We start from the raw sequence: 27407 nt of genomic DNA, 5'->3' as shown, positions 1-27407 counted from the left end.
TGGTGTCCAACTGTCCCCCTGGAATTTTTCCTAGGGCTCAGTACAGAGCTTTGCACATCAGAGGCACTCACTCAAATCTATAGAATGTGAATATCCACCAGAATCGCTGGTTCATTTCAAGCCCATCTTTTTTTTTATAAAAAAAACGGTATTTGTTAAATACTTACTATGTGCCAGGCACTGAACCAAGCGCTGGGATAGCTACAAGCTAATTAGGTTGGACACAGTCCATGTCCCACCATGGGGCTCACTGTATTCATCCCCATTTTACAGATGAGGGAACAGGCACAGAGAAATTAAGCGACTTGCCCAAGGTCACACAGCAGACAAGTGGCGGAGCTGGGATTAGAACCCAGATCTTTCTGACTTCCACGCCTGTGCTCTCTCCACTGGGCCACGCTGCTGTGAACAGGCAGCGCCGGCTCCAGCCTTCCACAGAATTCCCTGGCAAAAGCAACACTCACACGGGATCTTCTGTTTTCTCAGGTGCTGGCCAATGGGATTTCCTGCACATCTCTCCCAGGGATCCAGAGTCTAAAGGTGAAACTTACCGAGTTAAGTCAGAGTCCCGTGCATCCCGGAAGGACTGCAGAGTTGGGGATTTTCTCCATTTAGCAGACTGCTATGGAGCAAATAAACTCCTTTTTCAGCTCCCTCTGGAGCCTCATCCACAGGAAACACGAGGAGGGCATCTTTAATACCATCTGTCTGGCAGTGGTGATGGGGTTGCCACTGGTGGTTTTGCTCGTCCTGCTCTTCATCTGCTGCCACTGCTGCTGCAGCAGGCCTAACAAAGGAGGCAACCAGTCAGAAAGAACCAAGAAGAAGAAGAAGAAGAAGAAGAAGGATGAAGAGGACCTGTGGATCTCCGCCCGACCCAAGCTTCTCCAGCTGGAGAAGAGGCCTTCCCTGCTAGTGTAGCGGGAGGGATATTAGACCAGGCTGTTACAAGCCCTATGGGCTTGGGACCTTTCGACTGATGCCAAGGAGGGAAGACGTTCCTGAAATGGCTTTTCTAAAACCCAAGATGGCCAACAGAAGAGACTGCCACTTTCAATCTTAGGTCCGCACATGGGCAAGTGTGCAAAACTGGGGAGAATAGGTGTGTAAGCATGAGTGGGCCCTTGTACGTGGTTGGGTGTGCCCAAGCAGATGTGGATGTGCTCTCCGAGCTGCCTGTCTAGACACTTGTACAGTCTTGCTGCAAACATATGCGAACGGATACATTTCCAGCCGCGGATGCCAGCGATGTACACCCTCTGTGTACAAGACCACAGATGTACTCACGACCTTTGGAAGGCCCATGTTTCCATGTGCATAACCCCCAACGTCTAGGCACAAACAAGCACATTTTCTGGAGCACGGAGAAATGGGACAGGTCCAATCCTGCTGAATGTTCTTGCAGCCTAGAAGAGTTTCCCTAGTTCTGCAAATAGAAGATCTCAGCTCCTCTAGATCTTCCTTAAAAACTCTGAGGCGGCACTTCAGGGCCAGGCAACTGAGAGCTTTACTTGAATCCAACCTAAGGTTAACTGCTGGGAAAGGAAATTCAGCCAGAGTGACTCACTGTACAGTATTGAGATTTTAAGATCTGGACAGTGTATGTTTTACTGGGGTTGTGGGAGATTGTATTTTGAGCTAATATATGTTGAACAGGATTTTTTTATTTTTGGAAGACAAGGCTGCAGTGCCTAGAATTGAAGAATTGCCCAGTTTAAAATTGAACAAATAAAAATGACAAAAGGGCTTGTTTTCGACAAATTAAGGGATGCACATTATCCTGGGGGAGTTTGGAGGTGATGTTATGGTATAAGAGAGAGCGTGACTATGCCCAGTGGCAAACGGCAGACCGTGTCCTAATGTTCCCGTGCCCATTGGAAAGGAGTTCTGCTGCTTCCCTGGGACAGAGATGCAAGATAATGGGTCTTGAATTGATTTCAATTACTATGAGAGAAAGACGAGGTTTTAATATCCCGCCTACTTAGAAAGAGGTACCAAACTTCTAACAGGTACTTTTAATGGCTGAAGGGGAAGACGTGTGCGCTAATATATGTGCGCTAAATGAAGGTGATGGAGGGCTGTTTCCTGGGAGGGGGTTCATTGGGTGGGCTCTGGGCTTCCTGTACTTTGGAGAAGCGGCGTGGCTCAGTGGAAAGATCACGGGCTTGGGAGTCAGAGGTCACGGGTTCAAATCGCGGCTCCGCCGCTTGTCAGCTGTGTGACTTCGGGCAAGTCACTTAACTTCTCTGTGCCCCAGGTACCTCATCTGTAAAATGGGGATTAAGACTGTGAGCCCCATGTGGGACAACCTGATCACCTTGTGTCCTCCCCAGCGCTTAGAACAGTGCTTTCCACATAGAAAGCGCTTAACAAATGTTATCATTAGTATTATTATTCCCTCTGCTGGTCTCTCTCCTGCCTAGCTCTGAGCTGCTCTCTGGGACCCCGATCCACATTTTCCTGGAATGATTTGGGAGCCAGACCAGTCCCAAATACATGCAGAGCTGAGTTCTGTTAGTACATTTGCACCAAGGAGAACAAAAATGTACAATAATACAAGCTGATGTGCACGTGAAGGTGCTTATAGCCAGTGGAGCACTCTTGCAAACTCAGTTGGATATTATGATCGCACGTACACAGACCGACAACTGCGGGAGGTAGAACGTACCCTTGGCTATGAGCAGTCACACACAGATAGAAAGCTGGAACACACATTCGCAGTTTCCTCAGGAAGTACCCCAAACTAACACGTTGAGTTGGTGGCTTAGGACAGGGACTAACAGGTAGGTCCAAGGGGAAGCTTGCACCAGCGAGGACTGTTGGGTTTGGGATGCAAAATGGCCTAGTGGGTAGAGCACCGGCATGGGAGTCAGAAGGACCTGGGTTCTAATCCCAGCTCTGCAACTTGCCTGCTGTGTGACCTTGGGTAAGTCACTTCACTTCTTTGTGCCTTAGTTACCTCATCTGTGAAATGGGGACCAATAATACTAATAATAATTCTGCGAGTCCTCAGGTGAGACAAGGACTGCATCCAACCTGATTAGCTTGTATGTACCCCAGCACTTAGAACAGTGCTTGACGCATAATAAGCACTTAACAAATACCATCATCATCCTTATTATTATTATTACTGTACGATGGTGGCTGGCTCTTTGCTTCACTGTCCTAACTGTGCCAGTCATTTGGTGTGTTTGAGTCTCAGTTCCCTGCATTCTTTATTTAGAAGGAAAGGGCCCAGCACACTTAGGTTACGTGTTGCTTTCTCTCCGTCGGTTCAGACGGTTGTGATAGTGGCCCAGTTGTTGCTACCTTGTGTCATTCACCATGCAGGATTTTGCCTGCGTTAGTGGCCATGGCACATCTGTCAGCCATTTGACAGGAAACCCAGATGACCCGGTCCCACTCACATCAAGGATGCCCATTTACAGAGGTGGGTACACTGAGTCTGCTAGCATTTCTGCCCCAGAGTTTCCCTGTTCTCCAAAGCCCCTTGATCCGTGCCTTGATCTTCCCGCTCTCAGGGGACGTTGGCACTAACAAGGCGCGGGAGGGGATGCTATCTGGTCAGTAGCATCTGAGGGAGGGAAGGTTCATTTGGCCACCTGTATCTTGGAATCTCAGGCTCAATGAGGTTAATGAATTGCTCAAGGTGAGGCAGGGAATTAATTGGGATACCAGCCCAGAAATCTTGTCTCGCTATTCAGTATCCAGCCTGCCGGGACCGATTACTCCGGGAAGCTGGGCAGGCTACACTGTCTCTGCTCCTTTCCATGAGCAAAGGTGGGATTAACTGAGATTTTGATTGTTCTAAAGTGACAGTTTTAATGTCAAACAGGATAGTATTTTGGAAACAGCCACAGTCAAGTTTGCAGGCCCAGTAAGCCATCTTGAAATGGATCCTCATGGCCCTTTGGCTCCTGGATACCACCAAACTGCCCTGCTACCTCAGAAAGGGGGAGGAGGAAAGCCACCTTCAATACCACGTCACCGAAGAATGAAGAAGTCCTGGCTGTGCTGGCAGCTTATTGCCCTGTCATCTCCACATGATGACCAGCTGGCCACATCATTGTGCCCTCCAAGTCCACTTCCCTGGTCTGTTTAGTGCCTCTTCTATCCCTCTCACCTCCCCCAATCTCAAATTCACTCTGCCATGGGTTACCGGGAGAATTCAGGGATGCCGGTGGCCAGACATCGGGGCCAGAGAGGACCTGGAAGAATGGATTACCTTAGAGAAGGGGACCCCATCACAATGGCATGGATACCATGGCAACTGATTGCTGGAAGGAGTTGGCTCATGTATCATGCTGCTCCCTGACCAGATCTTTGGCCTTGCTGGCCTCAAATCGATTAAGTTTATGCCGCCCTAACCATAACATGACCGCACTGGGAGGTCTGTCTGGACTAGTCTAGTGGAAAGGACTCAGAACTTGGAATCAGGAGATCCAGGTTCTAGTCCTGGTTTCCCCTCTGGAAACCAGTCAATCTTATTTATTGAGCGCTTAGATGGAGATGGAGGTACAGATGCGGGCTGGGTTGTATAGGAGAGGACAAGATGATTGAGGTCTCTAAAGCTAATGGTGAAGAGTTTCTATTTCATGTTCTGGTGGATAGGTAACCACTGGAGGTTGTTAGTACAGTGATCTGCACACAGTAAGCACTCAATAAATACGATTGAATGAACGAATGAATGGAGCTTCTTGTCTTATGCTTTTGAGTCATCTCTGATCCATAGCAACACCATAGACACATCTTTCCCAGAACACCCCACCTCCATCAGCAATCATTCCGGTAGTGTATTCATAGAGTTTTCTTAGTAAAAATACGGAAGTGGTTTACCATTGCCTCTTTCCACGCAGGAAATGCGAGTCTCCGCCCTCGCCTCTCTCCCGTGCCGCTGCTGCCCAGCACAAGGGAGTTTTGACTTGTAGCAGATTGCCTTCCACTCGTTAGCCACTGCCCAAGCTAGGATTGGAATGGATATGCCTCTGCTTGACTCTCTTTCCCGTAGTAAAGACGGATAGAGTACTGGAAACTCCCCAGGTGCGACCCTGAGAGGGGAGGAGGTTTTTGAGGAATGAAGAAACACGGTCTGAATGTTTTTGTAAAAGAATGATCCGGGCAGCAGGGTGAAATATGAACTGAAGTGAGGAGAGACAGGAGAGTGAGCAAGGGTCTGGGGAGGTCAGCAAGGAGTCTGATACAGTAATCAAGCAGAGGTAGGATAAGTGATTGGATTAACATGATGGCAGTTTGGATGGAGTAAGCAGTGTGCTTACTCTACACACAGTAAGCACTCAATAAATATGATTGAATGATTGGAGAGGAAAGGGCAGATTTTAGTGGTTAGCCTGCTATGTGACCTAGGGAAATCCACTTAACATCTCTGTTTCCTTTTATGTGAAATGAAGGATTAAAATATCTTCTCTCCTTTCTTTTTAGACTATGAGTTCCGCGTGGGACAGGACAGGACTGTGTTTAGTGTGGTGTTTGGCACATAATAAATGCTGAATACTTAATCCCCTCCTTATAGGCAGGGAATATTTCTACCAACTCTGTTGTACTCTCCCAAGCACTTAGTACATTGCCCTGCTTGCACTAAATGCTCAATAAATACCATTGATTGATTAATAATAATGATGGTATTTGTACCAGCATTATAATAACCAGGGACTCTCAATCATCTACTTGTCTCTAAAAATAAGCCTTTCACTTTTGCCACAGAGCACAGAGACGACGCCAATCCTTTGAGCCTGTCTGTGGATTACAGTGAAGGCCTGGCCCTTTCTATGGCTCAAGCCCTGTCTGGCCTGGTTGAGCCCTGACCCCGGTGACCTGTGTCTATCATGGCTTGCAACAGGTTTGATGCAGAAAAGGAAATTCTCCAAAAGACCAGCTGCAGAATGAAATATTGACAATTCCCGGCAGCCAACCTTTCAGTGAGGTCAATCAAACATATTACATAAGAAAAAAAAAGACAGGGAGAGGAGCAAACTATCGCGGTATTAGTGGAAATTCATATCTGATTGAGGGTTGAGAAAGCGATCGCCCCAACTGCCAAATTTTAGGTCGGCTTGGCTCAGATATCTACCCATCTAATTTTGACCAAAAGGGAAATATTTGAGGGTCTTGGCTTAATCCCCCGGGGGTTGGGTGTTTGCATTACAAGATGGAATAATTTGGCGGCCCTGAAACTCTTAAATGGGGCTAGGCCTCCACTCTGGGCAGGGGCTAGTAATTAGGTGACCTGGTATTGGTGGCCACTTTGTGGCCCTGTGCTGGAATGAAGCAGGGGGAGTTCCTGCCACTGTGATAGTTTTGGAACTTAAACTGCCCACACTGGGACTGAACCCAGGAGATATTAGTGTCCCTGGTCCAGCTGGGGATGAGGCAGCTTAAGGAGTGGAACTACTGGAGTGTGAGCTGATTCCACACTTTATATTTTCTCTCCAGCCAGGACCATAAAAGCCCTGCCCCATTGTGGCGGGCTCGGGGGAAGGACTGGGAAGGGCAAAAAGAAAGAGGGCGACCACTTCCAGCTCTCTGTCTCCGACTGAGAGGGGTGGGCTGAGAAGCCCCTTCAAATGGAGGTGAAGACCACTGCCTCCATGGTGGTTTTCTGACTGCTCTCTCAGTGCTTGGGATGCCACCTTGCCTCTTGCTGCTCAGTGTCACACAATCCCACCTCCCCCACATGTCTGCTGTGTGACCTTGGGCAAGTCACTTCACTTCTCTGTGCCTCAGTTCCCTCAACTGTAAAATGGGGATTAAGACTGTGGGCCCCACACGAGACAACCTCATCTCCTTGTGTCCCCCCCCCCACCCCCGCGCTTAGAACAGTGCTTTGCACATAGTACGCGCTTAACAAATACCAACATTATTAAGGGCCTAGGTGTTAGGTTCGTATCAAATGGCCTTAAAGAAGGTTTGAAGGGGCTCAGTAATGGTTGATGGCAAAGGAAAGGCTAGATTCACAGGGGAAACAGACCCTTCTTGAGTGGGCCCTTGGGCTCCCCGGGTGATCAGTGACCCCATACTGTGTGAAGCTCTTGGTTCAGACCAACTGACCATCGTTGGAAGTGGGGTAGCTTAAACATTTCCAAGAGGCTAGGATTGACCTAGTTATTCTTTCCCTAGGCCTGACCCAGGGCAACAGGGAGTGGGCTGCATTTTTGTGCATGAAGATCAGCCCTACAGGTAAGGAATATAGGAAAGTGGTGCCAGCCTCACCTTAGACCAGTTGCATTCTCACAAAACACTCGGTCCCTGGACCTGATTAATGTGTATCACCCAACTTACAATTGCTGCTGCTGCTGCTGCTCCGGCTGTTAGGATTGATTCTGATGTAAGCACCCATGGTGTCTTGGTTCCTCTTCACGGCTTTCAGAAATAGATATTCCTGGTTCCTCTGGAATTTACCCTCTAAGAGTCAGGACAGAGTCAAGTAAAGACCCATGGCTGTAAGCGGCATTTTGTAAAATGTCCACAGTTATCAAAGACCCTTAGTTTGCCTATTTGACTATCCTCTTTGAGAAATGGGGCGAGAAGGAGGAAAAGCAGGGGGATAAGAGGAGGAGGAATAGAGAAAAGTGGGGAGGCGGAGGTCACCAAGAATTAGCCTCAAAGTTTATTTCTTCTAGAATTGAGTCAGACCCTGCCCTCAGATCAGTGTGGCCAGTTTAAGTAGTGGACTGCAGGCAAGATATATATGTATATGTATAAATATAGCTCTCCTTCATGTTCGAGGGTGACACCACTGACAGTATATTTAACCTATGGGGGTGTGTGTGATTGAAAAAAAAACATTAAGCCCCCCACAGACCTTACCACACTGTATAAACCAAGGCCGTCCTTTGTTACGCTTCTGGGTTTGCAGTACCTGGAACTATTTTTGCTTTTTCCTGTCTCTTGAAACTCTAGAAATTTCTCCTCAAAAATCACCCCTTTCTTGATTGCTATGTGCTATGCTCATGTGAATTGCTATATTGCCTGAGGCTTTGCACCCCTGGACCTTGTTTTCTTGGTCCCCCCCTTGTAAGAATGATAGTAATAACTGTGGTATTTGTTAAGCACTTCTATATGCCAAGCACTGTACTAATACAAGGTAAATAGATGAGACACAGACCCCGTCCCCCAAGGGCTAGCGGGGAGGGAGGACAGATATTTCATCTCCATTTTACAGATGAGGAAACTGGGGCAAAGACGTTCGGTGACTTGCCCAAGGCTACACAGTAAGCAAGTGGCCGAGTCAGTATTAGAACCCAGGTCCAATCACCTTACCAAGCCACAGCTGTCTGGATACCCAACTGTCACCCCTTGTTCCATTCAGTCAATTGTGTTGAGTAGAGCATAGCTCACGGCTAGTGACAGACTCCTTTGCAAGCTTTTATTGTTTGTGATCTTGTCTTGCCCCTTGTTGTGGACTACAGCCAATAACCGATGCTGATGGAACTGCCCAAGGAGCCACAGGTGGCACTTATTAGTCCCCCTCTAGACTGTAAGCTTACTGTGGACAGGGAATGTGTCCACCAACATTGTCATATTGTACTCCCTCAAGCGCTTAGCACAGTTCTCTGATCACAGTAAGCACCCGATAAATATGATTGATTCATTGCAGTGGTCCTGTCTCCCTGCCAATGAGGAAACTGGACGACACTACAGCTGGGTAACCTTTCCGTTTGGTCTGAACTTTGATGTCACACTGCTGTCATTTTTTTTTCTAACAGCCTCCCCCAAAATGTGCTGTTTTTCATGATCGGTTTTCTACTTCATTCTAGCATTGCATCATTGGTGAGTGTTCTACTTACTTAACTAAATTCTGTGGCAGCATTCAGTTTCCAGTGAAGACCTCTGGGTGTTATGGAAGGTTTCCTTGGTGTCAGCTGATACATTACCTCAGTTTTCTTCAGAGTCATCATCAGGCTACAGTTTCAGGCTGACTTCAGTGGTTCCCCTTATCTCCACCTCATCTTGGGTGTGTGCTCTTAGAGTGCAGTCATCTATATAGGGCAATTCTAGACTGTTTCTAAGCCATAAGGCTGTAAGCCTTTTTTTAAAAAATGGTATTTGTTAAGTGCTTAATATGTGCCAGGCACTGTTATAAGCATTGGGGTAGATACAAGATAATCAGGTTGGACACGTTCCATGTCTCCCATGGGGCTCACTGTCTTCATCCCCATTTTACAGATGAGGTAACTGAGGCACAGAGAAGTAAAGTGACTTGCCGAAGGTCACGCAGCAGACAAGTGGTGGAGCTGGGATTAGAATCCAGGTCCTTCTGACAACTAGGCCTGGGATCTAGCCACTAGACCACACTGCTTTTTCTGATGATGCTCAAACCTTAAGTTGGAAAAGTTTCCCAGAGAAGTAGAATGTATGTTAATGACAATAGCCAGGCCCCTTTTTTGGCACCTACAATCTTAGTGCACAGTATAAATTAAACAAGACTGGGTCTACTGGGCACCCCTGTTCTACTCCAGTGCTTAGGAACAGTGCTTGGCACATAGTAAAGAGCTTAACAAATGCCATGCCTTTATTATTATTACTCCATTGGTGAGGAAGTAATCACCAAGTACAGTAGGCAGCGTGAACCTGGGAGTCAGAAAGACCTGTGTTCTAATCCCAGTTCCACCATTTGTCTGCTGTGTGACCTTGGGCAAGTCGCTTAACTTCTCCGTGCCTCAGTTACCTCATCTGTAAAATGAAAAACTTGGGAAATATTCTGAGGCATTTCTCAATGGGTTTCCCTGGAGGTCTCAGTCTAACTTCTCTTGTAAGTGGGAATCCTCCATTTTACCCTTTGATCTGCAAATGTTATTATTATTATTTCCCCTAGTTCAAATCAGTGTCCACTCTCGGGGTCCGTGTATGACTACCCCCTTCAGCATTAAAGAAATTCTAGCAAAGTAGGATGGATAATCACCTTTGGGGAAATCGGTGCCGTGCGGAGAAGCAGCTTGGTCTAGTGGAGAGAACAGTGGCTTGGCCTAGTAGAAAGAGCACAGGTCTGTGAGTCGGAAGGATCTGGGTTCTAATCCTGGCTCCGCTACTTGTCTGTTGTGTGTGACCTTGGGCAAATCACTTCACTTCTCTGTGCTTCAGTTACTTCATCTGTAAAATGGGGATTAAGACTCTGAGCCCTATGTGGGACAGGGACTGTGCCCAGCCTAGCAACCTTGTATCTACTCTAGCTCTTAGTATGGTGCTGGGCACATGCTATGTGCTTAACAAATGCCACAAAAAAAAAACCCTGGGGCAAGTGGTATCAGAAAACTCAAGGCAGGGTCCGTTGCCTGTCTAGGACACTTAATACAATGGAGCAAGCTTCCAAGATTTCTTTTTCCTAAACCAGGACATTCTCGGGAAAACAAAAGTGGCCACCCTTCTGGGAAACCCAGCACCGGCAGTAGTGAATGGGTCCACAACAACACTGCATAGGTCAGGGTCAAATGCCCATCCCTTAGCTAAGGTGGGAAGGTGCAACTCACAAGCAGCATGATAAAGCTTTAGCCAGTTCCCCAAGGCTTAATCTTTCTATTTCAGGAATAGAGCTGGGTTGTCCTGTTGGATGTTAGTTAAACCCCAGCTATATACTGATGCTCAGCTTCCTCTGAAAAGCCCTGGCAGGTGGATGCTAAGAATCTCAACCTATAATGGCGATAAATAAGGAGAGTGGTGCTGGAGATGATGATGAAACTTCCTAGTATTTACATCTCTCTCTCTTTCCCCTCACCTTCAAATCCCTACTAAAAATCATATCTTCCCTAAGAGGCCTTCCCAGATAATCCCTCATTTCCCCTACCTCCTCTAACTTCTGCATCACCTACACACTTGGATCTGTATCCTTTAAGTACTTGATATTCATCCACCCTCAGCCCCACAGCACGTATGTACCTATCTGTAATTTAAACATCTCTCTCCTCCTCTAGACTGTAATCTCCTGTGGGCAGGGAATATATCTACCAACTCTGTTATAGTGTACTCTCCCGAGTGTTTAGTAAAGTGCTCTGCACACAGTAAGTGCTCAATACCATTTTTTGATTGATTGATACACAAATAACATACCTCCAATTTCTCAAGAAAGCTGTAGCTGGGGCTGTTGTAAATTATATTTATATCATGGGGTGGAGGGGTGAAAATAGAGTGGGAAGGAGAGGAAAGATAAGCAGATCAAAGTGGTATGTGTTATTTGAGGTTCCACAGTGTATTAGGAGCTTGCAATCTCTTTGCAACCTAAAGTGGCCTGATATTTTTAAAAAAACCACTTTTCATAAAAGTTTATGGCATTACAAACAACTTACAAGGGAAAATGGACCAACTTCTAAGTTTGGTTTTTTTATTTGGTTTTGATTTCTTGCTTTGTTGTTTTAAGGTCTTGTTGGTAGTTTTGAAGAGGACCCCATTGGGAAGGCAATTTCTAGGCAATTTTATAGGAAGCAAGTATTTCCCTGCTACTTTACTCTGCAGTACTGAGATCTGAGGTGGGGCTTAAATGCTTAGTACAATCAATGTCTGGCACATAGTAAGTGTTTAATAAATGCCATTATTATCATTATCATCATTATTATTAATAAACAAGGGAAGCGGGGCTTAGGCAGGGAAAATAAAAAAATGCAGGGAATGGGATTATGGAATCTGAAAGCAAAGGAAAAGTGATGTACTGAAGAGTAGGGGGTGATGAGGGAGGGAAGCAGGGAAGGAGATGGAAGTGGACTCTTAGAGTGAGGAGGCTCGTACCTAATGGGAGATGCTACTAGGGACAAGGTGGGGTAGGGGTTGGGGGTGGAGGGGCCCACCTCGGGGATTTTTGGCCTTGGCTGTTGACCTTCCACTGTTGCTATGGAGACCCCTTTTGGTACTGCATTTCCAGCCTCTACCTCCTGCAGTGACTTAAGCCTGGAGCTTGGTGTGATGGAGACAGAAGGAATTAAAAAAAAAAAAAACGTCCCTGGGGTAGACAGAAGATAATCAGTTCAGACACAGCCCCTGTCCCACAGGGCTCACAGTATAAGGGAGAGGAAGAACCTTTACAGTTGAGGAAATGGAGGCACAGAAAAGTTAAGTGACTGGTCCAAGGTCACACATCAGGTAAAGTGGCAGTGCTGGGATTAGCACTCGGGTCCTCTGACTCTCAAACCCAGACTCTTTCCACTAGGCCAGGCTGCTTCCTTCACAAATAACTCACGTTCAGGTCCCTATTGGTGGTAGGACATAACTTTCCCTTCTTAGCTACTGGTGTTTAAGCAATCAATCAATGGCATTTATTGGGCGCTTACTAATAATAATAATGATGGCATTTATTAAGCGCTTACCATGGGCAAAGCAATGTTCTAAGCGCAGGGGAGGTTACAAGGTGATCAGGTTGTCCTACGGGGGGGCTCACAGTCTTAATCCTCATTTTACAGATGAGGTACCTGAGGCACAGAGAAGTTAAGTGACTTGCCCAAAGTCACACAGCAGACGATTGATGGAGGCGCGGTTTGAACCCATGATCTCTGACTCCAAAGCCAATGCTCTTTCATGAGCCACGCTGCTTCTTATTTCATTTCATCTCATTCTACTTATTTTTAATCCAGACAAATGGCATCTATATTTTATAAGAGGGCAATCAATCATTCCCGCCCAGCTTCCTACCCCTTTCAAGGCTGCTCCACTGAAGTCAGTCCAACCCATGGGGACAGTATCAGTTCTGTGCCTTCTCAGGGTCAGAATTTAAGACCTGCCATCTTTAAATTGTTACAAAAATGATTCAATCTAAATGATTTTAGACTGTGAGCCCACTTTTGGGTAGGGACTGTCTCTATATGTTGCCAATTTGTACTTCCCAAGCGCTTAGTACAGTGCTCTGCACACAGTAAGCGCTCAATACGATTGATGATGATGATTCAAGGGACAAAGAACAAAGGCTGGGTTATTCTCAGTGAGAACAAGTTTCTCTGGGTCTAGCTGTGCTCCCTGTCATCCTCCTTCACCCCTCTGCAGCCCCCATGAAGGTCAACCGAGGATTCCCTCTGCCTCCACTTCCACTGTGAGGATGGCAACTGGCCATCTTGACAACGGGCCCATCCTGCGTGTCCCCAGCCGGTCTCCTTCTCAGCCGGCCTCGATGGAGTGCTGCTGTTGGTGAATGGAGGGGTGGGGTGGGGTGTCTTGAGCTGTTTGATCTCCCCAAACTGGTCCAGAGGCAAAGAGGACAGTCTCCGGTTTTCCCGTCACTCTCAATCAACCTCTGCAACTGCTCCAGAAATGAGCCCCCTCCTCACATTTGCTGGAGGGAGAGTTACCTCCCAGATATCTGCCTCCGAGGTGGTGCTGGACGGATCATGGAACCAAAGAGGCACAGGGGGGCTGAAGGGAATGAGCTGAGGGGAGCCTGGACTAGGAAGCTTAAGATCTCCCTGCAAACTGTCCTTGGCTCAGGCCTGAAAAGATTTGATTTGAGTCTAAAGAAATCAGACTGTGGGCAAGAAAGAATTTTCATGCAAGCGGAAAATGAATCACAATCCTGAACCTATACTCTGCCATCTGCTGCACCACCTCTATGGCAGTGGGGACTGGGAACGGCGTGTGATAATCTTAGCGGCTGGGTACAGATGTCCGTGGAATAAAAGATGTCTTTTGAAATGCTCTCCAAAGTTGCTGTAAGACTTGGGCAGTGGTCCCGGTGAAGGCCATATAGTCGGCATGGACTGACCACCCTCCCATCCTGGAAGAAATACTACCGCTTTGAACAGGACAGGCAGGAGGCCCAAGAAGCAAGCTTTTGAAGAGGATCCAAATCGAAGCTTCTTTAGCATCGAAGCACAATTGGGTAATGTCCAATTTCGCTTAATGTGGAAAAAAATCATTAAGGCACCTAGGTTCTTTTTTTATCTAGTGGTTTATTTTCCAGAGTGGAAATTTAAATTACTTAAATGGCCACTGAATTAGTTAATAGATGGTGTTCCGAAATGGTAAGAAAAATCAGTAAAGAGTATCGAACGATTCTCCGAGGGCTTAGACTACCCAGTGTGTGTTCCAGACTGACTACTTGGGAGTGCCTCCGTGTTCGAGGTCTTCAGGAGAATGATCTTCTTTCAAGGACAAATGGGACTCCAGAGGCCAGCATGGTGGGGGGGACACCAGCAGGCCAGAGGATGTTGTCCGACGCTCAGTGACTGAGCACTGCCCACAAACCCTGGAGGACCAGCTCTCCCTCCCCACAGGGATCTTCCATTCAGACTGGAGCAATCCTGGGTGGCCCAACAAGCTCAGAGTTGCCTCGAGGGTCTGCTCTGCAGAGGACCAAACTTGTCTCTCATAAGCCAGAGACTCCCTGCAAAAGCGAAGTGTTCCCACAGCCTAGTTCAGGGCTCTGCACACAGCAGGCCTTCGATAAATGATGGTGATGGTCAGAGTGGAGCAGTTCAGGGGGCCCAATAGAGGCTCCCATTAGCGGCAGATGGGTCCTGGAGTTCTGAACAGAATGACCCTCCAGGGCCTCTGAACTCAACTGAAACCCTTTGGGGAGCCCCAAAGCCCCCTAACCGTCTCTTCCAGACTGGAAGCTGGCCTAGCTGTTAGCTGGCCCTCAAGGTGACTCCAGGCTGGTTTCTACAGGGTGGACCCTGGGGTGGCAGTGAGGAGGACCCCCATCTCAGTCACTCAGGAACACAATTTCTGGGGTTACAAAACGCCCCCCAGCCGATGCTGCCATTCAAACCGTCCCATGGAGAGAAAAGCCATCTCAGCATCAGAATCCCACATCAGAACATCTCCCTGTAAGGGAGCGGCAAGCCCAAGGGAGAGAGCTTGGGAAATGGGTGCTTGGGTGGCTAAAACAAGTAGCAAATAAAGGGATAAGAAAAAAATAATCAAGAAATGGCTATTTTAAAGACGGCAACAGAGTCTACGTCTGAATGTCTAAAAGAGTGAGAACATAATATATGCAGATCTATGGAAATAATTATGCATAAGATTAAAAGGGGTAAACTGGGCTCCAGGTAAACCGATTATCGGATTATCTTGTATGTACTCAAGTGCTTAGTACAGTGCTTGGCACATAGTAAGAGCTTAGCAACTAACACGATAAAAATAGTACTTGTAAACTAGAGGGCTCCCAAGCCTTCACTTATGACAGCCTAGCACTCATCACTGGAGAAAGGCGGCGCATTCCTACTGATGCAGTATTGATTTCTGTGTTTGGGGGCAGCTCTCTCATGTCTATTTTAGATTCTCGCAAATGTGGTTGATGTATTGGTGAAGATGAGTGTGAAGAAAGGAAGCTCAGTGGTTTATGCTTGGAGAGAGTTATGTTGCTCTTGTACAATTTCTGGAGAACACAGAAATCTCATGGGCATCTCGGATATGACTGCTCAGATCCTCGTCAAAGTTATCCATTGAGCCGCTACCTCCTCCCCATCCCTCCCCCATCCCGCTCCCCAGTACACACACCGCAGCCCCTGTTGTTCTTGTCTCACTCTGGGGCCTGGTCAGTTGCGCCTTCTGGTGATTTTCCTCTTCCCCGCCAGAGTCCTCTTCTTCCTCCCCAGGACGTGCTCGCTGCTGAAGTTTTGGGGGCGGATCTTCAACTCCACGTTCGGGATGGAGAATTCGTGCCCTTTCCAGGGCTCCCAGTTCACCCCCTGGGGAAAGAGCAAAGCCACAAAGGTTCAGTACAGGTACAATCAATCAATCAATCAATCGTATTTATTGAGCGCTTACTATGTGCAGAGCACTGTACTAAGCACTTGGGAAGTACAAATTGGCAACACATAGAGACAGTCCCTACCCAACAGTGGGCTCACAGTCTAAAAGGTACAGGCGAGGTATGCTGAGGTGCATGAGGAGTCTAAGGCAGTGGTAGCCCACGACCAGTCAGATCAATTGCATAAAATAAGTCTTACTAATGCCCAACTGAATTCTCCTCCGAAGAAACACATGGTCTACTTCAAGGCCATTATGGGCCATTCGATTAGTGAGTTGAATCATTTGTAATTATCTAATCAACCCCAACCTTGCCGTTCTTATGCACTTTAATTTGTGAGGAGCCCACTGTTGGGTAGGGACTGTCTCTATGTGTTGCCGACTTGTACTTCCCAAGCGCTTAGTACAGTGCTCTGCACACAGTAAGCGCTCAATAAATTTGATTGATTGATTGATTGATTGGAGGATAACAACAAGGTGAGGACCTGCAGTTTGTGAGCCGGCCCCCGATCTTCCCACCGGAATATCTGTTAGGAGAGATGACGCTGAGGATTCCCGGCATTCACGCCGTTCGATGCGCGTGTTGGACCCTGCTGGATTTCTCTGGGGGCCGACCCGACCATTGCTCCCACCTCTGGCTCACAAAGAGGGGCTCCCTGAGACTCACCTCACTGTGCTTGGTTTCTCCGTATTTGCCGTTGGGGTTCGCCAGATGGCAGTTCTTGTACCACCAGCCACCGTGGTGTGTCAGGGCGCAGTTGCTGAGGGCTATATCGTTGTCCCTGTCGAAGGTGGTGAACTTCCAGCCATTGTGGTAGGTCAGAGCGTCGCCTGCACGAGAGAAGGGATCACACACTCTAAGGGGTCGGGACGGGAGTTGGGGAGTCTCTCCCTCTGGAAGACTTTAAGGGTAAAGAGCCTGGAAACAGGCAGATGGGCTCAGGGACGACTTGAGATCCTTTGAGAAGCAGCGTGGCTCAATGGAAAGATCCCGGGCTTGGGAGTCAGAGGTCATCATCATCATCAATCGTATTTATTGAGCGCTTACTGTGTGCAGAGCACTGTACTAAGCGCTTGGGAAGTACAAATTGGCAACATATAGAGACAGTCCCTACCCAACAGTGGGCTCACAGTCTAAAAGGGGGAGACAGAGAACAAAACCAAACATACTAACAAAATAAAATAAATAGAATAGATATGTACAAGCAAAATAAATAGAGTAATAAATATGTACAAACATATATACATATATACAGGGTCATGGGTTCAAATCCTGGCTCTGCCAACTGTCAGCTGTGTGACCTTGGGCAAGTCACTTAACTTCTCTGTGCCTCAGTTCCCTCATCTGTAAAATGGGGATTAAGACTGTGAGCCCCACATGGGACAACCTGATCACCTTGTATCCTCTCCATGTGCTTTGCACATAGTAAGCGCTTAACAAATACCATCATTATTATTATTACTATTATTTCACACACCCACTGCCTCTTCCTGTGACTCTGACTCCCTTCCCTCATTTTCTCCTCCTTCTTCATAATAATAATAATAATGGCATTTATTAAGCGCTTACTATGTGCAAAGCACTGTTCTAAGCGCTGGGGAGGTTACAAGGTGACCAGGTTGTCCCACGGGGGGCTCACATTCTTCATCCCCATTTTACAGATGAGGTAACTGAGGCCCAGAGAAGTCAAGTGACTTGCCCAAAGTCACACAGCTGACAAGTGGCGCAGCTGGGATTTGAACCCATGACCTCCGACTCCAAAGCCCGGGCTCTTTTCCACTGAGCAACGCTGCTTCTCAATGCACCGTGAGCTGCATTCAATCAATTAATCAATTGTATTTACTGAGTGATTATTGTGTGCAGGGTACTGTACTAAGCATTTGGGTGGGTACAACAGAGTTGCTAGAAACATTTCCTGCCCACAACGAGCTTGCCTCTGAGAAGCAGCTTGGGCAGACCATGGGCCTGGGACTCAGAAGGACCTGGCTTCTAGTCCCAGCTCCACCTCATGTCTGCTGTGTGGTCTTGGGCAAGTAACTTAATTTTTCTGGGACTCAGTTACCTCCTCTGTAAAATGAGAATTAAAACTGTGAGCCCCATGTGGGACACAGACTGTGTCCAACCTGATTACCTTATATCTACCCCAATGCTTAGAACAATGCATGGCACACAGTAAGCACTTAATACCATAAGATACCATAAAAATACCAAATTTTTTAAAAAATGAGCTTCCAATCTAGAGGGGGAGACAGGCATTAATATAAATAAATAAATTACAGATACAATAAGTTTTAGATAGGATTCATCGCTCTGGCTCTACCTTCAACTTCCAGAGCCAGAGAGATCATAATGGGGAAAGTCCTCAGGGTGTTTACCTGCCGTGCCTCTGTATTTTCCCACCGACAGCTTGTACCTGTCCTTGCTAGAGGCTACTTGGAAGAAATCGTAGACAGCGTAGGCGGACTCATTGGAGGTCTTCAAGTCCACCCGGACCTCATAACGAATGGGGGTGCCACTGGTAAGATTGTGCAGTTTTTCAAGTCCTAAAAAAGGAACAGAAGTTACATGTGACAGAGAAATCGTTGAGTAGCTGAGCCCTTCGAAGGAAACCTTCACTTCAAATCTTCTCTAAACTGCCTTCTCCACATTTACTAATAAAATTCATCAGTATTAGCTCCTTCCTAGGACTGTTTTCTCATCAGTTTCTCAGAGTAATATGGATTTTAGGGCAGCCATTTTTTTTTTCTTTAATGGGATACAATTACCTTCACTGGCTTCTGTGTGACCTGGGCACAAAGCATCTCAACTCTAACAGTTCTTGGTTTTCTAGTTTCAAAGTGGGAAAAATAGTTCTTGGTCACTCAGCTCTCTCCCAACGTGAAATAGGAGATCACATGGTTCTCTGGGAGGGAGCAAATAGTACACCCTCATTGGGCAGAACTGTGTTCAGTTCTAATAGTGGATTCGCTCCCACGGCTTCAACTATCACCTCTACGCTGATGACACCCAAATCTACATCTCTGCCCCTGCTCTCTCTCCCTCCCTCCAGGCTCGCATCTCCTCCTGCCTTCAGGACATCTCCATCTGGGTGTCTGCCCGCAACCTAAAACTCAACATGTCCAAGACTGAACTCCTTATCTTCCCTCCCAAACCCTGCCCTCTTCCTGACTTTCCCATCACTGTTGACAGCACTACCATCCTTTCCATCTCACAAGCCCGCAACCTTGGTGTCATCCTCGACTCTGCTCTCTTGTTCACCCCTCACATCCAATCCGTCACCAAAACCTGCCAGTCTCACCTCCGCAACATCGCCAAGATCCTCCCTTTCCTCTCCATCCAAACCGCTACCCTGATGGTTCAATCTCTCATCCTATCCCGTCTGGATTACTGCATCGGCCTCCTCTCTGATCTCCCATCCTCCTGTCTCTCCCCACTACAATCTATACTTCACTCTGCTGCCGGGATCATCTCTGTGCAGAAATGCTCTGGGCATGTTACTCCCCTCCTCAAAAATCTCCAATGGCTACCAATCAACCTACGCATCAGGCAAAAACTCCTCACTCTCGACTTCAAGGCTGTCCATCACCTCGCCCCCTCCTACCTCACCTCCCTTCTTTTCTTCTACAGCCCAGCCTGCACCCTCCGCTCCTCTGCCGCTAACCTCCTCACTGTGCCTTGTTCTCGCCTGTCCCGCCGTCAACCCCGGCCCACATCCTCCCCCTGCACATCCGCCAAGCTAGCTCTCTTCCTCCCTTCAAAGCCCCACTGAGAGCTCACCTCCTCCAGGAGGCCTTCCCAGACTGAGCCCCCTTCTTCCTCTCCCCCTCCCCATCCCCCCGGCCCTACCTCCTTCCCCTCCCCACAGCACCTGTATATATGTTTGCGCATATTTATTACTCTATTTTACTTGTTCATATTTACTATTCTATTTATTTTATTTTGTTAATATGTTTTGTTTTGTTGTCTGTCTCCCCCTTCTAGACTGTGAGCCCGCTGTTGGGTAGGGACCGTCTCTATATGTTGCCAACTTGAGCTTCCCAAGTGCTTAGTACAGTGCTCTGCACACAGTAAGCACTCAATAAATACGATTGAATGAATGAATGAATAAACCTCTGGGGCTGCCGGCATTCAGGAAACCTGGCCTACTAGTCCACCCAGAAGCAGCATTGCATGATCAGAATAATTCTTGATCATTCTATTTCCAGCCTTTCCTTGGCCTGCCCTAATCTTGCCCCCAGAGAGGCTGGGCTTTGTGCTTGGGCCACTTTACAGGGGGCCAGTGCCCAACCACGTCCCGGAGCGGGTGGATAGAAGTGCCGACCTGCAGGTGGGTACTAAGTGCTGACTTACTCTTGTTTTTGCTGAACAATTGTCTTTGCTAAATTCACCCCGGTTTTTTCTCCTGTGAGTCGGCCCTCCTGCCGTCCACCTCCTGTTTAAATGTTGAATTCCTGTGGGTCTGGGTTGCTGTTGTAATTAATATCCTTGAATCTCTTAGTCTGGTGCTTTACCCAAAGTAAGGACTTAATAAATGGCATTTTGGCTAGTAGTTATAGTAGTCCATTCTTCTATCTCCTCAGTCAATACGCACAGATATACTAAAGGGTGTGCGTTTGATTCTTTCTGGTGGGGAATTGGATACAATGACTATAAAAACTTGTAAACACTCAACAGAATGAATCCCCAATTATTTAAGCTTTTGGATTTTCAGGCTTTTTGCTTCTCCTCCTCTGTCAATTTCAGTTGTGCCTCCATCAGGCATGGAAATGAGGTGAAACTTAAATCTGACCATTTTGCTACTTATTAATTTTGCTGAAGGGGTTGGTGAAGGAAGAGCTAGAAGCAAATAGCTAAAATGGAGTCTAAGACTCTTGTGAGTAAAGATCATGTCACTTTGTTACTTCCCAAAAGTTTCCTACAGGGCACTGCATTAAGTGAGAGCTCATTAAAGACTTTGGCTACTACTGCTAATAACATAGGGCTTTTAATAATGTGTGATTCCAATTATTCCCCAATACCCATGTTCCCTGTTGCCTCAGATTTATGAAACGCTGTAATGATTTCCAGGGGAACTGACTCTGCTGTCACAAATTAAAGGAGATGATTATACGTTTGCAGTCTATAGGAAAGGGCTAGAGAAGTAGTGATTCGCCCTATCCCTGGAGTTATTAGAATAATACTGTAAAAGACATCAGAATTGTCGTACAACTTCAGCCCCAAACTCCATTTCCATCTTTTTTGCTCCTTTTTGTATAGCTGTGTTCAGCTTCCTCTTGGGCTCCAGCGAGAAGGTGCTGGAACAGAGTAAGAAACAGCTACCTCCTGAGTATGTCCATTACTTTTGCTTCCCCTCTCTGTAATTTATTTTACTCTCTGTCTCCACCACTGGACTGTAAGCTCCTTATGGGCAGGGATTATGTCGATCAACTCTATCACACTGTACTTTCCCAAGCACTTAGTTCAGTGTTCTGTCCACAGTAAGCACTCAATAAATACCACTGATTGATTGATTTTACCAGTAAGGAACAGCGGAATAAATCGAATGAGAGATTACCCCAAAAGCTATTATGTGGCGTTCACTTCCAATCTGGACAACCATTAAATCCTGCACTCTCCCTCAGTCTGCCTGTCCCCTTGATGTGAGACACCCCCTTCCCCACTACCCCCTCTAGATTGTAAGTTCCTTGTAGGTAGGGAGTCTACCAACTCTTGGACTGTACTCTCCCAAGCACTTAGGACAGTGCTCTGCACACAGTAAGCATTCAATAAATATAACTGATTGATTGACCCTCAAATCTCTCCCCGAGATTCCTCAGAGGCCATACCGAGCCAGAACTCTCCTGTAGGATCTCCAAAGCCTTCCACATAGGTTCTCCAGCGCTTGAAGAAATCCAGCTGTCCAGTGTTTCGCCTCTGGAATACCTGCAAAGTAAGGGGTGTGTAAGAGGAAGGTCCAATCCCGCTCTCCTCAGATCAAGTAGTGCCCAGGACTCTGAAGCCCTTCTGCCTCTACGCTTGCTGCTCCTGTCCTCATTTATTTCTGCCGTTGCTGGAGGAGAGGTGGTTTTCATAACCTTTCCAGGGTGAGGAGAATTTTTTTCCCCCAATTCCTCCATTTAGAAAGAAAAGCCATATATACCTATGGCTGTATGCTATCTAAATTGACAGCTGTTGGCGTAGCTTGACCTCAGTATCCAGACAGAATACAATAATAACTGGTCTTTGGCGGGGACTTGGTCAGGGAACAAAAAGGGGAGCCAGGAAGGTCCCCCATCACTTCCGGTCCTTTCCTTTGTATCATTTCAATGCAGGATGCAACATCAAATCAATCAATCAATCAATTGTATTTATTGAGCACTTACTGTGTGCAGAGCACTGTACTAAGCGCTTGGGAAGTACAAGTTGGCAACATATAGAGACAGTCCCTACCCAACAGTGGGCAGGTCATCCCTCCCTGCCTTGCCATAGGTGCCTAGGGCAAGGGATTCAGACCGGTGTTCTGTCTGCATAAACAAACTGCTTATTAATTCTATAAGCTCCTCTTTCTGTTCTGGACAGTGAGACAGTAGGAGGTTTCCCCAAGGAGAATAAAGCTCCAGGTGGATGGGTGGGGTGGGTCATGTATTTCTGATCTCTCCTTTGAGGAAGAATCAGTCATTCATCATCATCTTCAACAGCAGTTATGAATGCCTCCAGTGTGCAGAGCTCTGAGCTGGGCACTTGGCTGACAGAGGAGTTATAGGTTGTGGGGACTTAGAACCTCTGTAGACTGTAAACACCAGGAGGGCAGGCACTGGGTCTGTTGTATGTTTCCAAGCACTTAGTACCATTCTCTGCATAGGCTAGGCATTCAATAAATGCCACTGGTGATGATGCCAATGAGCTGGCAGTACTCCAAATCTTCACGGCTGCCAGGTAGGCTACCCAACAGCAGCTGTAATCCCCCTCTCCATCTTACCCCCTTCCCTTCCCCACAGCACCTGTATATATGTATATATGTTTGTACATATTTGTTACTCTATTTATTTATTTATTTTACTTGTACATATCTATTCTATTTATTTTATTTTGTTAGTATGTTTGGTTTTGTTCTCTGTCCCCCCCTTGTAGACTGTGAGCCCACTGTTGGGTAGGGACTGTCTCTATATGTTGCCAACTTGCACTTCCCAAGCGCTTGGTACAGTGCTCTGCACACAGTAAGTGCTCAATAAATATGATTGATGATGATGATGATGATGAAGTAATAGGAGAGGGCATAGAGAAGTACTTTAAGGTGACATGTGAAGGGCAGCCAGGACATGAAGCCTGACAGCTGTGGGAGACAGACTAGTCTTGAGCGATGCCATCCAAAAAGGAGCTGCTCTTTCCAGGAAGAAACTTAAAGTGAAACATAAAACCAAGAGGTCAAGCCCAACATAGTGCCAGGTGCTACAAACAGCAAACCACACCAGCACAACAGGGCTATCTATCTATCGGCCCAGCATGGGTCTTTCAGCCACACTCATTCACAGGAGGCAGTGTGGGCTCGTGCGCAGGGCACAGGGCTGGGTTATTTTCTAATATCTTCTTCAAAACTTCAACTTCTAACTTACTTACTTTGAAATTGAAGTCTTCAATTTTCTTCTGTTTCTGCTTTCCTGACCCGATAAACCTTTTACAAGAGTAGAGGTACTGACTGCTCAGCACTGCTCAGAAATGGATCCATACATTGAGCAGGAAGCCTATTTAAAGGCTTCCTGCTCAACTCAATCAGAGTCAGAATTCCCTTTAGAAACTTGAGGCCAGATTTTGGAAAAGAGCTGCATAAGAGTTTCAAGATGGAGAAGAGGGAAAACAAATAGAATTTATTATCCATTACCATCCAAAGAATTTTAAGTCCTGGACTCCCTGATGTTCCTAATTCCAACCCCCAAGCAGCTGTCTCCAAAACTGCCTCAGGGGAAGACCCTTTTCCATCCCCGTTAACTAAATTAGTTTCCTGCTCCTCACAATGAAGACGGTTCCTTTTGGAAAAGATTTTATGTGCTCAACTGGGAGGCCAGCTCTTTCTCTCTTTCTCTCTCTCCAGTTGAAGCTGACAAATGCACCTCTCTAAATTCACCAAGCATGGGAACTGTCAGTAAAATACGGGGCATTAATGGACTTCAGATGCTTTCTTTGAAGAGTGCCGGATTTGAGGAAAATGAACCCCCCTCCCTCTCTTCAGAGAGGAGGTTAGTGTTGGCTGAAATGCTAAGTGACTTCCTTATGATGGTGGATTTCCATGTCTTTGAAGGAAAGGATGCAGATGAGTCATTTCTATGAGGAGGGGTTTCCAGACAGACAGCATGTATTTTCTTAACAGCTAGCCAATAGCTGATGTCTCCTTCCCTCTCCTAGCTTGGATTTCAATTGAGTTATGAAAGATAGCTTCAGAATCCTGGCTATTGATCCATTTCTGAGATAGATTGCCCAAAATGAAGGCTTCAAGCCTGCAGGGTGCCATACACTGTACACAGAGTTAGAAGTCCTCATCAAAAGCAGCAAGCATGAAAACAGATGGAAGATCTCCCGTGCTACTTTCTGTTTGGCCCATTTTTTTTAATCAAACAGGCATTCTTCATCTAACCCAGTTATGTTCTTTTGATACTCTGATTCAGCTGTGCAGTTAATGTGTTTTGTTCTGTGCTTCCCATCTGATGGGATCATTCAATCTGAAGCTACTCTAGTCCGTTTGGCTCCCCAGCCCCAAGGGCAAAAGTGTAAATGCATCAAGTATAAGTACTGGAAGCCTGGGCTTCCTTCTTATTAAAAATGGGTTGTGAATGGCTCGGCAGGACGGGAAATTGGCAGTGAAATACTCTGGTAATGTGGGCACAGAGGGCAGAAGAGGACATGGAATTGTCGTGCTGTTGGATGGCTTTCCCTTTATGCAATTTCATTGGTTTGATTTGATCAAGGCAGGAAACAATGCCATTAGGTCAGATGGTGTGCTCATAGAACAGTGGAGGACTGGGAACTTCATTACCCAGAATTTCCTTCTTTGGACCTTTGCCCATCCTGATCCAATTCCCTATGGCCTTTGTCTCTGAACTGTTGACTCAGATTGGACAGGTAACACTACTTTGGATCATTGAAGTGCTCCCAAGTGGTTAATAATAGTCATCCATGAGGCTCTTGGTCTGGGTTTTTAATCATGGCCCAGTTAAGCCCCAGTTCATCCTTGTTAGTAACCTTGGTTGCCCCAAACCTGGTCCTTTAAAGGCCCTAGAAGCAGAGCTATTTTCTTATCATCAGCTAGATCTCTCTAAGACATGAATTTCCATTGCCTTTCCCTGTCCCATGCCAATCTTAAACTGGCATTGAAGAAATCTGTCTCCTAGACCCTTTAGGAATTACCTTTCACCAGCCCTCCTGCTTAGGGACCAATTACTGCAGAAAAAGCCCATAGGCCCCTGGGGTCACTCACAATCCATCCTCCTCCATCAGTGTCCATGTCGCAGTACACCTCCAAGGGCCTGCTTGCATCACCGTGCAAATAGATGGTGTACATGCCACTGGCTACGTTGCCGTTTTGCTGGACTTGGCTGCAGTCTGAAGGGTGAGGGAACTTGACACCCACTGGGGGGAAAAGAGCAGGAGCAAAGCATCATTAGTGAGGTAGAAAGAAGAGGAAAAGGAACTCATGCTCTACTTTGGTGTCTTTCATTTTTTAAAATGTTTTCATTTAGAAGCATCACTCTCTTCTAACTTTTCCCCACACATACACCACAAACTCACACACTCCCACTCCCACCTTTTACCACTTCAAGGTCCACCAGCTTTCAAAAGATTGCATCCCCATTTCTTCCACCTATCTCCTTTCCTATTTCTGAGTGGCTCTGATTCTGCTGCATTTTCCTGTTCAAATCACTCTCCCTTTCGTACCTCCCCAGAATGAATTATTTTGGCTGGCAGAACCCAGCTCTTGCTTTCCACTTGTGGATACTTTGAACATGACCTCTCCCTTTCCCCAGAGCCTCCCTCTGACCCCCCGCCCCCTTCTTTCCTTGTTTTTGCTGGACTAGGTCTTAGGGCCCGGGGCCCTCTTACCTGTTGATAAGGTGGTGAATACTCTCCTGCTCTGTCGAGCACCTTTAAAAGCCACTAGAGAGATGGTATAACTGGCACCATGTTCCAGACTTTCCAGCGTGAACCTTTGGTCCAAGGATCCCAGCTGTACCTCCTACCATGTAAAGAGAGGAGTCATTGGAGAACAACTGTACCCAGTGGGTTCCCTTATTCATCAAACATCCTGGTATTGTTCTGGGGCTGAGGTGCTTCAGGAGAGCTGAAAATGACCCTGTATAATCTGTGGGGCACGGTTACCCACTCCTTAGGTTGAGAAACAAACCAAGTGCCAGTCAACTACAGTTTAGGCCCCAGGTGTAAAGAAGGACAATAGGTTCTTTACATTACTTGGATGACATAGATTGTGAGCCCCAGGTGGGACAGGGATTGTGTCCAACGTGATTATTTTGTGTCTCCCCGCAGTGCTAAATAGAGTGCTTGGCACATAGTAAGTGCTTAACAAATGCCACAGCTATTATTATTAGGGTCAATCTAATACCCTCACTGGATAATGCAGACCTTAGAATAGGCCTACTACGTCAGTGGGGCTGTGGACCACTAGCCCTGCATGGGCTGGAAGACTTTCATAAGGCTCTGCATCATTTCCTTCACATCCAGCATCCAGACTCAGCCAAGGTTAGTAGGTTGGAAAATTTCAAAGCTTGAAGCCCTCCGGGGCAGTCTTTCTCACCAAGAACCCCTAGCTCACACCCTCCTGCTTGGAACTCCTTCTCCTTAATCAAATGCTCTGCAAATAATAAGCACTCAAAAAATATCACTGGATTGACTGGTTGATCCCACAGACCACCACTCTTACCATCCTCAAAGGCCTCCTAAAATCTTATCTTCTCCAAGAAGCCTTCCCGGGCTACCCTTTCATCTACCTAGCTTATCCTCCCTCCCTCCTGCACTGCCTATGCACTCAGCCCTTTGAGTGCACAGCACTCCCTAAGCACTTTGATACACACACCCCCCACAGCACTTGGGCATATCCTTATACTCTATTGCTTCTCCTACCTGTAATTTATTTTAATGACTGTCTCTCCTTCGTGCCTACCAACTCTATTGTACTGAACTCTCCCAAGAGGTTAGCTTAATGCTCTGCACACAACAGGCATTCCAGTAAACACCACCGATTGCTTGATTGAATTAAACCTGGGGACAGTCAGCAGCTGCTTGGTCTTTTCTTTTACTCTTGGCTACTGAAGAGGAAAATAAAGAGTGAGTCCTGCCAGGAATTTCCTGTTTTTTGTGATTTTACCTTACTGGGATAAAGAGAGTTTTTCCCTAAATAGCATGATGTGGGGGGATTTTGGTAGGTTCCCTACACCCCCAAAACACAGTCTTACTTAAAAACCAGGCAAAGAATGAAAGAGTTGGGAAAGTATGGTCTCAGGTGCTTGTGCTTTCAGCTATTAATCCCCCTCATCCCCCCTCCATCCCCCCCATCTTACCTCCTTCCCTTCCCCCCAGCACCTTTATATATGTTTGTACATATTTATTACTCTATTTATTTATTTTACTTGTACATATCTATTCTATTCATTTTATTTTGTTAGTATGTTTGGTTTTGTTCTCTGTCTCCCCCTTTTAGACTGTGAGCCCACTGTTGGGTAGGGACTGTCTCTGTGTGTTG

General features: G+C 46.7%; 2 protein-coding genes across 2 annotated transcripts in view; one reads left to right on the top strand and one right to left on the bottom strand.

The window, feature by feature from the left end:
* The first annotated feature begins 561 nt into the window (after window positions 1-561).
* Window positions 562-1399, top strand: KIAA0040 (KIAA0040 ortholog). Its single transcript, XM_038758126.1, has one exon. It carries the CDS (start codon window positions 625-627, stop codon window positions 919-921), a length of 297 nt encoding a protein of 98 aa, XP_038614054.1. The 5' UTR covers window positions 562-624; the 3' UTR covers window positions 922-1399.
* A 5970-nt stretch (window positions 1400-7369) lies between these two features.
* TNN (tenascin N) overlaps window positions 7370-27407 on the bottom strand; it is a gene marked incomplete at its 5' end in the record, with an annotated part of 47844 nt that continues 27806 nt past the window's right edge. Inside the window, 7 exons of the mRNA XM_038758592.1 lie at window positions 7370-7419; window positions 15430-15620; window positions 16349-16512; window positions 18058-18225; window positions 21508-21604; window positions 25131-25282; window positions 25754-25886. Coding sequence (XP_038614520.1) covers window positions 15468-15620; window positions 16349-16512; window positions 18058-18225; window positions 21508-21604; window positions 25131-25282; window positions 25754-25886 — 867 coding nt within the window. The remainder of the gene's footprint in view (window positions 7420-15429; window positions 15621-16348; window positions 16513-18057; window positions 18226-21507; window positions 21605-25130; window positions 25283-25753; window positions 25887-27407) is intronic.

The sequence above is a fragment of the Tachyglossus aculeatus genome, chromosome 16 (genome assembly GCF_015852505.1).
Source record: "Tachyglossus aculeatus isolate mTacAcu1 chromosome 16, mTacAcu1.pri, whole genome shotgun sequence".
Taxonomy (NCBI): domain Eukaryota; kingdom Metazoa; phylum Chordata; class Mammalia; order Monotremata; family Tachyglossidae; genus Tachyglossus; species Tachyglossus aculeatus.
Note: the sequence above shows the minus strand (reverse complement) of the source record. Positions and strands in the feature narration are given on the sequence as shown.